Here is an 11847-nt window from a genome sequence, read left to right as displayed (position 1 = left end):
GGAGGGAGGAGGCGACGTGGGGCAGGAGGTTCCGCGGGACCCAGAGCGGTCGCGGGGCCGTGGACACCGCACCTCACGGACAGGGACGCGCCGCCGGCGGAGTGGGAACCTTCGTCGCGCTCCCGGCCTTGCGCCATGGGTAGTATTTTCCTCAGGCGGGAGCGGGCAGCGCACGCAGCACCCCAGGACGGGTCGGTTACCTTTCCTCCGCCACCGGGCTGCCGACTGCGACGCAGCCACTGTGTACACCTGTATCCCGGAGACCGTAAGCCCCGCGCCCATTGGTTCTGCGCTTTGGCCCGCTCCCTCCTGGGCCGAGCAGACTGGTGGAAGGTCCGCCGCTCTCGGCCAATGGGTGAGCGGCAAGCCAAGCGAGGGGCGGGCCCCTCCGAGTGTGGGCTGGAAGGGCCCAGGTCCGGGCCAATAATTGCAAGTAAGACTCATGCGTACAATCTCCGCGTTTTCGAAGGTCAGAGCGGGAGGATCGCTTGAAGCTAGGAGTTGAAGACCAGCCTGGACAATATAGTGACACCTGCCGCGCCCGTGCCCCATCTCTACAAAAAATTTTAAAAAGCAGCGGGGCGTGGCGGTGCACGCCTGTAGTCCCAGATACCTGGGAGACTGAGGTGGGAGGATCGCTTGAGCCCAGGAGTTCAAGGCTGCGGTGAGCTGGGATGACGCCACAGCAGTCCAACCTGGGCGACAGAGCGAGACCTGTCTTTAAATAAATAACAACTTTTTAAAATTAATAAATTTCTAAACAGACTTGCATTTAGAGTGCAGACTTAACGTGAGGAAAAGAGAAGCACATAATTTGTCCATGGTTATAAAGTTGAGTGGGACTTTATTTATATTATTTATTTATTTATTTATTTATTGTTGAGACAGGGTCTCACTCTGTTGCCCAGGCTGGAGGGCAGTGGCTTGATCTTGGTTCACTGCAACCTCCACCTCCTGGATTCAAGCTATTCTCCTGCCTCAGCCTCCCAAGTAGCTGAGATTACAGGCACATGCCACCACGCCCAGCTAATTTTTTGTATTTTTAGTAGAGATGGGATTTCACCATGTTAACCAGGCTGGTCTCAAATTCTTGACCTCAAGTGATTCATTCGCCCACCTTGGCCTCCCAGAGTGCTGCGATTACAGGCGTGAGCCACCTTGCCCGGCCCTGAGTGGGACTTAAATGCAGGTCTAGCCTAATTTAGAGCTCCAAGCCCGTAAGTACCATATAACACTTTGAAATGTACCCTCTTGCTTCCTCAGGGAAGCAGACAGCTCTGGAAGTAACCTGATTGAATGGTTGGCAGCTTGTCATTCCTTTTTCTCTCCCATACCTTCCCTTAGACTCCCTCCCTTACCCTTCTCCTTCCTTTCCCTCCAGTCCTCTTCCCTTCTCTACCCTTCCCTTCCTTTCTTTATGTCTTTCCTTCCTGTCTTGCTTTCTTCTCTCCATTTCTTTCACAAATATTTACAGAGCATCCCGCATGCATTCATGCATGTGCTAGTCACTTGGAAAAAATAGAAAAACAAGTAAAATTTCCTTCTTCTTGGAACTTAGAGACTGGTGGGATCCAGGGAGTTGGGCTAGGTATCCACATTGTCTCAGATGGTCTGTGTAAGTTCTGAAAGGATTTATGAAAGTGATTTTATACAAGACATGTTGTACAAATCACAGATTGTTAAGCCTCCTAAATGCTTTATACAGTGCCCTATGACTCTTACTGTACAACTTGCCTGCTTAAGTAAGGCTGATCCCTGTGGACATGTGGAGTTAGCCATGCTCTCTAGCTATGCTGGAGAGTCAGCTCTTATCTGCACTTCTGCCTGGTGTGTCCTAGGCTAGGCTTCACACCTAGGACATGATTAAAATCTCTTACTTACCAAGGTTTTCACCAAAAATAAAAGTTGCTAACAGTTGACATTATAACATGTAATTAAAACTACTAAAGAAACAATTTTACATGCAAGGTGTGTAAAGAAAGTAAAATGTGTTTTTGGTGAAAGCTTATAAGAAGCCATGGGAATGTGGATTTTTTTCTGCCTATGTTTAAGTGTTAAAGGATTACTTTAAGTAAAAAAAAAAAAAAAAATCTAAAGGTTTAAATAAGTTGTGGAAGGTTTATAAAAGTTAATTGTAAGAGATTCCATGTGTGAACATACTGGCTAAAGTTACAGGGGTTTTATTCAGTTTTTCCATAAATTAAACAATGGAATAAAAGCACAACAGGTTTTTCTTAGAGATTGATCTGCTCTTTCACACACACACACACACACACACACACACACAATTGTAAAGGGTTATACAAGGTTTATAAGACTCTTACCTTATGGTTAAACATTAAAATTGGGTAAGTATGTCTATAAGGTTTTATTAAAAATTGGGTTTAACATTAATAGCACATTAATGTAAAGGTAAAATTTGGGTTATTTAGTATAACAATCATACAGGAAGCATTACCAAATATGAAATGATGTTTTGCTTTTTTTGGACTATATTTGCATAAATGTGTTATTGGTATATGTTACAAAGTTATCAGAAATGCTTATAATTCTAATATGACTTAGTGTAGGTTATTCATAATTATAATTGTTATGTCAAATTTTGTGTGCCACAGAAGTAACCAAGTTTCCTTATCAATTGTGGCTTTAATCGTGGCTATCCTAAAACTTTTTATCAACCACAATTGTTTTCTTGTTCTAATCCTCTTTAGAAGGTGGTTTGTAATCAACTATAGAACTCTAGCGGGTGTTCCTAAATGCAGGTTTCTAATAACTTTGGAAATTGTAACATTAGAATAGAGGAAACAACTTTCAGAACCCTCATGAAGAGCTGGAATGTTCATGAATATCAGAGTCAAGGAAACTTTTCTTTTGAGCTATTTACAGCTTTTAGCAATTGAGTATACTTCTGTGAACAAAATTTGGAGAATATTTGTTTCTCTCTACCTAATTTTTCCAAAATTTGGAGACTATTTGTGAGTATTCTTAATTTATATCTACATAGTTTATGTCTACATAATTTATGTCTACATAGTTATTTGCATACATCTGTTTTCTTTTGTAACAGAATACAATTGGATAATTGGTATTTACCAAGGTTTTAACTGGAATGGTGTGCTTTCCTTTAAGGAATGAAACTTGACTTGTAAAGCCAATAAAAACCCCTTGGAGAATTGGCCTCAGATCTTGTCTGCAACAGTCCCTGTAAAGGTAAGTAAAGAATGACCTGTGATAAGTAAAGAATGTCACTTTCTGACAGGTTCAGGAGTCCCAAGTTATCTTGGGACCCCAAGAGGACAGGAATTTACTCAAATCATAGGTATTTGAGGGTACAAACACATGGCCAAGCTTGGCTTTACAAAGTCTTATCTAAGATTACTTCTATAGAGCAGAGTTCCATCAAAGCCAATTTAAAAAGAGCCTTTGTGAAAAATAATTATTCTTGTTGCACTTTATACAAATAATCAGGCCAAGTATAACAAAGCAAATCAGTCTTACCATGATTTGTCTTTAGTAAAAATGAGAAACTGGAGAGAGTAATATTATGTTTCAAGAACTATGGTACACTTGTTATTAAATTCTAGTCTCATTAGTTGTTTTTAAGTTTATTTCTGCAATTTAGGCTAACCCTGCTTATTCCTGTGAACCAACCAATGATCTCTGACTGCTGCTCAGAAGAAACAAAAGGGATGGGTAATGTAAAAATCTGGATCAGTATTCTAATTCTGGGCACATCACATTCAGCTAATAACCCCATGTCAGCTTAGTTCCAACAGCTGCCCAATTCATGAAAAGCCTTCTAATTTAGCTTACTTGGAATAACTTTACTTATTTTGCTTTACACTTGTGCAATATATTGCTGTTATACTCTTTGTCTAGGAATATAGGACAGGCTTGCTAAATGTTTTCTTAAACACGTATTAATCTTCCAGATATCACCTTTTATCAAAACTCAAGAGTTTTGAATGGACCTTACCATACTGATGCTCTCTGACTGAGCTCCTCTCTACCCTGAATGCAAGAGACCCTCATAGTTAGGCAGGAATATCATCGCCCCTATTCAGCCTGAAGAAGTTACAAAAGATGGATCCTTGTCCCTCTTCAACCCTTAGGATTAAGGGTTCTCTAATAAAAGAGAGGTGGGAAATGTCAGAGGCATGTGAACAAGAGCAACTTCATCTTAAATAGGAGCTGGGTAAAATGAGGCTGAAACCTACTGGGCTGCATTTCCAGATGGTTTGGCATTCTAAGTCAAAGGATGAGATAGGAGGTCAGCACAAAATACAGTGATAAAGACCTTGCTGATAAAATAGTTTGCAGCAAAGGAGCCTGCCAAAACTCACCAAAACCGAAATGGCGACAAGAGTGACCTCTGGTTGTCCTCATTGCTACACTCTCATCAGCTCCATGGCAGTTTATACATGCCATGGCAACATCAGGAAGTTACCCTAGATGGTCTAAAAAGGGGAGCCATGAATAATCCACCCCTTGTTTAGCGTATCATCTTTTATTCCTTTACTTTCTTTTTTTTTTTGAGACGGAGTCTCGCTCTGTCGCCCAGGCTGGAGTGCAGTGGCCGGACCTCAGCTCACTGCAAGCTCCGCCTCCCGGGTTCATGCCATTCTCCTGCCTCAGCCTCCTGAGTAGCTGGGACTACAGGCGCCCGCCACCTCACCCGGCTATTTTTTTGTATTTTTTAGTAGAGACGGGGTTTCACCGTGTTAGCCAGGATGGAACTTTCTTATTCTTAATAAACTTGCTTTCACTTTGCACTGCAGAGTCGCCCTGAATTCATTCTTGCATGAGATCCAAGAACCCTCTCTTGGGGTCTGGATCAGGACCCCTTTCCTGTAACAACATCATTACGCAAATAGAATTATAGATTGAAATAAGAAGAAAAGAAACATAATAGTATGAATGCTTATGTTAGGATCCCCACCTAGTGACAAAGATTCTTTGCCTGGCCAAACTTTCGTCGGGCTCCTGAACCTTTTCCTAGGCTTGTCTGTGCCCTTCCTTGTAAAATCCAGTTTTAGCAAAGAACACTGCTAAGTCAGTTTGGCAACACTGCTAAGTCAGTCCATCAGTGTCCTCAATGTCTGATCACCCTCCATATCCGATCAGGTTCCTTATTCTCTACCATCCCCCAGGTGATGTCTGATTACCTTGACTTATGTGAACCCAAAATATCTGAGACAGATCTCAATCAATTTAGAAAGTTTATTTTTCTAAGGTTAAGAACATGCCCATGACACAGCCTCAGGAGGTCCTGACATGTGCCCAAGGTGGTCAGGGCACAGCTTGGTTGTATACCAAGGATTTTTAGGGAGACATGAGACATCCTACACAATATGTGTAAGATGTACATTGGTTCAGTCAGGTCATAGGGAGATAAGAGACAAAAGATTACATTCCTTTGAGTCTCTGATTAGCTTTTCACTGAATACAACAATTTACATATGAGAGGAGGGTAGAGGAATAGTGACTTACGCCTAAGTCTGGCTTAGTGAAACAATAGGGCAGAGAAAGCCACCAGATGTACAGTTGTCTCTTGTGACCAGAGGAACGACTTTGAGTTCTGTCTGTCCTTTGTCCACAAGGAATTTCCCTGTGGGAAAATTATTTGGGGGGGGGGATATGTAGCTTTTTTATATTTGTAACTATCTTATGCAGGAATAAAATGGGAGGCAGATTTGCCTGACACAGTTCCCAGCTTGGCTTTCCCTTTGGCTTAGTGATTTGAGGGCCCCAAGATTTATTTTCCTTTCATACCTGTCTTCAGCAAGAAACCCATTAGGTCAATTTAGCCAGAATCCTCCATCAGCCCTGATGGTTGCTATTAGTAATTTTCTATCCACTGACCTGCTCCTTGGCTATAAATTCCCACTTGCCCATGCTGTATTTAGAGTTGAGCTCTGTTCTCAAGCTTCCATTGTCATGGTTCCTATACCTTTCATGATGGTCCTGAGTAAAGGTGGCCTTACCATGCTTTAGCAAGTATCGTTGAATAATTTGTTCTTTAACATGAGCTGAATGGGCAGTGATAGGGATGGTCTCTGTGTGCATGCACCGCTTTCACTGAGGGTCAAACGATGAGGAGGGATTGCTGGATGGGGGTGGGATGGGCTGAGGATAATTTTTATAAAGACACTAAGGTAGGGCCACAGATTGGATGAACTGGGAAGGGCAGTGTGATTGGCACAGAGGGAGATAAGAAGAAAATACTTAAAATGAGGCTAGTGAAGGAACCAATGGCCAGGTGAAGGACAAGTTGAAAGTTCTGGCCTTTATCTTAAGAGCCATGAAAAGACTACTGGGGCTTAGAGCCCAGGAGTTCAAGACCAGCCTAGGCAACATAGTGAGACCTCATTTCTACTAAAAATACAAAAATTAGCTGGGCATGGTGGCATATGCATATAGTCCCAGCTATTTGGGAGGCTGAGGCAGGAGGATCACTTGAGCCTTGGGAGGTCAGGGCTGCAGTAGGCCATGATCTCACCACTGCACTCCAGCCTATGTGACAGAGTGAGACCCTATCTCAAAATAAATAAATAAATAAATAAATAAATAAATAAATAAATAAAAGTATGATGCTTTGGCATGCTGAATACTTTGAATTAAAGAAGATTGGAAGGCCTCAGAAGCAAAGTTTCTCTCTGACCTTTTTCTGTTCTCCTGTCTCCTGCCCCTGTTTCTCCACCAAAGCAAATCATAGACACCAGAATTCCTCTTCCCCAAGGTGGGTCATGGAAACTATTAATATGTATATTATATATATTATAGAACCCCTCTCCCTCAAAGCAAAGCACAAAAACCTGGAAATATTACTCTAACCTTCCTCTGCCTTTATTTGTAAGAACTGGCCATAAAGAAATTCTCTGGCATGCCTGTCTAATGTGGATCATAAGCATCTTATTCCAGAGGAGTCCTGCTCTATACCCAGCAGGAAGGAATCCTACTCAGAGAGGTCGAGAAGAATGTAAACAGATAGGCCTTGCTGGGTTCCCCTTTCAGTCTGTTACCATTATATCATACCCTTTTTGTCCAATCACATTTCTACACAGCTGTCCGTTCTTCATGGAGCCCAAGCATAAAAATACTTTTCCCTGGGTCTTTGAGTCTTTGTTTCCGAAGCCTCCTGTGTTGTGTAAAACTTTGAGTTAACAATTTTTTCATGCTTTTCTCTTGTTAATCTGTCTTTTGTTATAGGAATGTCAGCTATAACCCTTATGATAGATGAGGAAAGGTATCACATCTTTTTCTCCCCTGTAAGACATTAAGTGGTTTACAGCAGGGGAGTGACAGGATCAGGTCTATGCTTTTAAAAGATCATTTGGCTGCAGGATTATCAATTTGGCTGGATTGGGAAAACAGGGAGAATTGAAATAGGCAGATCAGTCAGGAGTCTATTCTATTCTCCTAACAAGTGGAGCCAACGCAGGATTTCTCAAATTCAGCACTGTCGGTATTCTGGGCTGGATTTGGTGATTGTGGGTAGAGTCCTATGCATTGTAGGGTGTTTGGCAATGTAGGACCTCTGCAGTTGTGACAACCAAAAATGCCTGTGCACATTCTCAAATGTCCCCTGGATGGCACAATCACCCCCAGTTGAAAACCACTGGTAAGTCAGTGTATTAAAAAGTTATTTTAAAAGGTAAAAATCTATAGGATTTGGTGATGGATTGATAAAAAGAGGCAAGGGAGAAAGGAGAGTGAAGGATGTTCCTAGATTTCTAATTACCACAGAGATGGTGGTGTCCTTCACCAAGACAGGGTGAGGAGGAAATGGAGACATGTGTTTCTATGCAGAAATGTGAGTGCCAGACACACACCATGCTTAGTTCTTAAAAACTCATAAAACTGACTGACAAAATCTCATGTTGCAAGTCCCAGGGAGAAGTGGCAAGGAGGAAAAGTCAAACTTTCTCTTGCCACCCCTGATGACTTTGCTTATTTGTGTTTTGACCAAGCCTTCCCCACCCCACCCTCATACCTTTAACCACAACTAAGAAAGAAAGGCCACTATCCTTCTGCAACCTGGCCCGGTGTGGGGGTCAGGGAATCTCCTGAATATCATCTACGGGTATCCCCAGAAACCCAGCTAGAGAGCTCCCTTAATTTTAAAGCCAACCATAGAGCAGAAGAGGCCAGTCTTGCCCTGATTCCAAAGTAAGTGACTGTCAGAGGATGAAAGGTAGGCAGGGAATATAGACTTTAGGAAAGAGATGCTGGCCTGGAATCAGCGGTGACCCTGGGAAGCTGAACTTATTCTGTGTTACAGCAAAAGAGGAACTGAATGGAATGAACCTGAAAAGGCAGTCTCGTGTGTATCTTACTCTTGAAATCTTGGTGTTATGGTTTAGATGGAAAGGGAAGTCTCTAGCTGGGTTTCTGGGGATACCAGAATGTTCTGATATGCAGGAGATTACCTGACCCCTACACCGTGCCAGGTTACAGAGGGATGAGTGGCCTTTCTTTCTTAGTCTGGAAGGAGAAATGCGGATCATCGCAGAGAATGGACTGGGAAGGGTAAGTTAGGGAAATCGGTTCCAGTTCTCACATTGAAAGATTTGTGGGTATTAGAAACCAAATCTAAGACACACAAGTTTTTCTAATAACCAGTGTGTTCCACCATTTTTAGGAAGGGCCCAACTCCCCTAAACCGGTCCTGCCCCTCCCAGTGTTCTCTTCCCTGGCAAATCTCCACCTTGCCACCAACTGCCTAGTCCTGGACAGAATATGCCTAATCCTCAGTGTGAGATTTTATACCTTTCTAGAACTCAGCTTGTCTTAAAGGCTAAAAGAGCAGTGGTTAATTCAAGTTCATTGAGCAAGCCCTAAAACCAAACCGGGCCACAGCCAGTCACAGAACAAAAAAATCCTTATTTCCCGCTAAGGGATCATTTCAGTCCTGGCCTCTGTAGGGTTCCAGCCAAATTCCAAGATAATCTGCAAGATGAACTTTCACTAAGTTTTTCACCCATTAATTTTCTATGACCATTTAAACATGTGAAAAGATCATACAGCATACTAAAACTTATTAAGTCGATGAGTAAGTGGTTTCCTGTTTATCAGCTAATTGTTTGCTTTTTGTGAAATGCACCTTGTTTATGAGAAAAGTCCAAAAAAGAAGTTGGCATTGTTTCTCTGTGTAAAAAGAAATGTAAATAATGAATGTTTTTAAAATAAAAGAATAATCTGCTATGATAGAGAGTATCTAGTTATTCTATGGCAACTGACCCCTTTTATAGCAGTGATGACCACAATTTACTAAGCTGCTATTATGTGTTTGGAGCTCCATAGAGTCTGAGTCCTCCCACCAACTATGCTACATAAGAACCTGCAGCTCAGAGAGATGAGTGAGACTCAAAATTACACATTTAGTTAGTGGTAGAGCTGGATTCAATCATGGGTTCACCTGCCCCTGAAGTCTATGCATTTCTTTTATTTATTTATTTTTTTTTGTAGAGATGGAGTCTTGTTATGTTGCCCAGGCTGGTCTTGAACTCCTGGCCTCAAGTGATATTCCCACACTGGCCACCCGGAGTGCTGGGATTACAAGTGTGAGCTACTGTGTCTGGCCTAAAGTCTATGTCTTCTGCACAGGTTTTTTCTCTGCTCTGCTGCCACATGCATGCATGTTTGTATAATAATAGCTAACTTATATTAAGCCACTTCTCTGTGCCTGGCATTGTACATCCTTATAATACATGTATTATTTAATCCCTGTTGTAGAGACAGGAAAATTGAGTCTCAGAAAGTTAAAATTTTTTGCCCAACATCTCACAAGTTTCAAATGAACTTGAATTCAGGTAGTTAATTGTCTTAAAAGAACTCTTCTTTCCAGCAGACTTGTAAATTTCAAAGTAAATTGGACATTTAGTTTAAACTTTGCATTTTTCTGGAAAAAGAGAGGAAAAATAGGAAATCCTTCATAATTTCCAAAAGTTTTAGAATAAATAATATGGGAAGAGGCTACATCGTTATGGAGATCCTGGGTCAGTTAGTGAAAATGGCTGAATGTTATTATTTAGTGCATTTAATCTACACATTCAGACTTCGTTTTCAAGCTTCAAATATTTTGGAGGTATCTGTGGAGTATAGCTTTATGACTAAATTTTGTGTCCCAAGATGCTTCCTTTACTCTTGATGCTGAAATAACTACACTAGATTAAATACAGAAAGGGTTTGTAGGTCAACATTCAAGAAAATAACACACTGAACATGTGGTTTTAAATAATGTTTTAAAGAAGAATGAGAAGGTTATTTTGCAAGACAGAGGGGATTGTCACAACATGCCCACCTGGAATTCTAAGGCAAGAATATAAATGGAGACTCATAAATCATTTGTTCAATTATTTTCAAATTAGTTCTTAAAAATTTAAAGTCAAACACAAATTATAAGATTGAAAAGTAAAAATTCAAATCAAAATTGTTTAAAGCAAATATTTTTAATTTTAATGAAATTTTACTAAATATTTTTATATAAAAAATTTGCAATTCTAATATTTATTATTCATCTAGCTGTCAAAGAATTGGTATCAAGCTTCACACATGTTATATCTAGACCTACATACATATAGAAATGTAGGACTAATACTTTTTTTCTATATTGCAAAACATTCTTCAGCATCCATGTACAGCTATTGCCAATACCACACTAACCCATGACAACCCCTGCAACCAAACGGAGTTGGAATCAAAGAGAAGCAAGAAAATAGTCACTTGATTGTATTGGGAAACAATACTTAATTATTCACAAAGCAATACTGAATGAATGAATACATTCATGCTCTCTGAAAAGAAGACAAATTCCTTAATATATTTTTCTGAGATGGAGTCTCCCTCTGTCGCCCAGGCTGGAGTGCAGTGGCACGATTTTAACTCACTGCAACCTCTGTCTCCCAGGTTCACCCAATTCTCCTGCCTCAGCCTCCTGAGTAGCTGGGATGATAGGCACGTGCCACCACGCCTGGCTAATTTTTTGTACTTTTAGTAGAGATGGGATTTCGCCAGTTGGCCAGGCTGGTCTGTGACTCCTGACCTCAGGTGATCTGCCCACCTTGGCCTCTCAAAGTGCTGGGATTACAGGCGTGAGCCACAGCACCCGGCCAATATCTTTTATCTTATCCAAGCATTCCCACCAGTCAGATCCTCCCCACACTCCTTAAGTAGTTTCCATCTCTGATGTTGAAAGAGGCACAACACACAAACCTCACAGTGTCCAAACACAGTGGCCTTTTGTTTCAAGGACATGGGGCAAATGTGAAGTCACGTGGCAGAACTTGAGAGTCACAGTCATGCTGGGGGAGTGTTGAGAGGTGGACCTCACATGACAGCGGTGTGGGCCCTCTAAAGGGTGGGGCCGATGGCAGGGGCACACCTTGTGGGGTCTATGGGTGGCACTATTTTTACTGGTGGAAGGTATTTGAGTTACAGGGGGCAAAGCAGAATGGGTCTGCAACTCAACTCTTGCCTCCTCAGAAGAAATAATTTGATTGAGGGAAATAAAGCAGAAAAAGAGACCGAGGCAAGTTTCAGAGCAGAAGTGGAAGTTTATTTTAAAAGGCTTTAGAACAGGAAAGATAGGAAAGTACACTTGGAAGAGACCCAAGCATGCGACTTGAAGAATAAGCACAATGTTTAACCTTGATCCTAGGACTTTATAGGCTAGCCCCTTTCCCATAATTCTTCCCTTAGGGTGGGCTGCCCACATGCACAATGCCTCTTCTTTACCTTTGGGAACTGAGCACATGCAGTGTGTTTAGGAAGTTGTACACATGACCATCTGAGGCTCTCTGCCCTTTTCTGGGGGAGTGCCCCTAGAAGGTCATACTCTACCACTTT

At 41.6% G+C, this 11847-nt stretch overlaps 1 protein-coding gene across 1 annotated transcript in view; it reads right to left on the bottom strand.

The window, feature by feature from the left end:
• Window positions 1-262, bottom strand: part of CFAP43 (cilia and flagella associated protein 43) — a 108673-nt gene extending 108411 nt beyond the window's left edge. Inside the window, exon 1 of the mRNA XM_011957330.1 lies at window positions 73-262. Within this exon, the coding sequence (XP_011812720.1) occupies window positions 73-137 (65 nt within the window). The 5' untranslated portion in view covers window positions 138-262. The remainder of the gene's footprint in view (window positions 1-72) is intronic.
• Window positions 263-11847: the final 11585 nt, after the last annotated feature.

The sequence above is a fragment of the Colobus angolensis genome, unplaced genomic scaffold, assembly GCF_000951035.1.
Source record: "Colobus angolensis palliatus isolate OR3802 unplaced genomic scaffold, Cang.pa_1.0 Scaffold44, whole genome shotgun sequence".
Taxonomy (NCBI): domain Eukaryota; kingdom Metazoa; phylum Chordata; class Mammalia; order Primates; family Cercopithecidae; genus Colobus; species Colobus angolensis.
The sequence above is the reverse complement of the archived record's forward strand: the minus strand, read 5'-3'. Positions and strand labels throughout refer to the sequence as shown.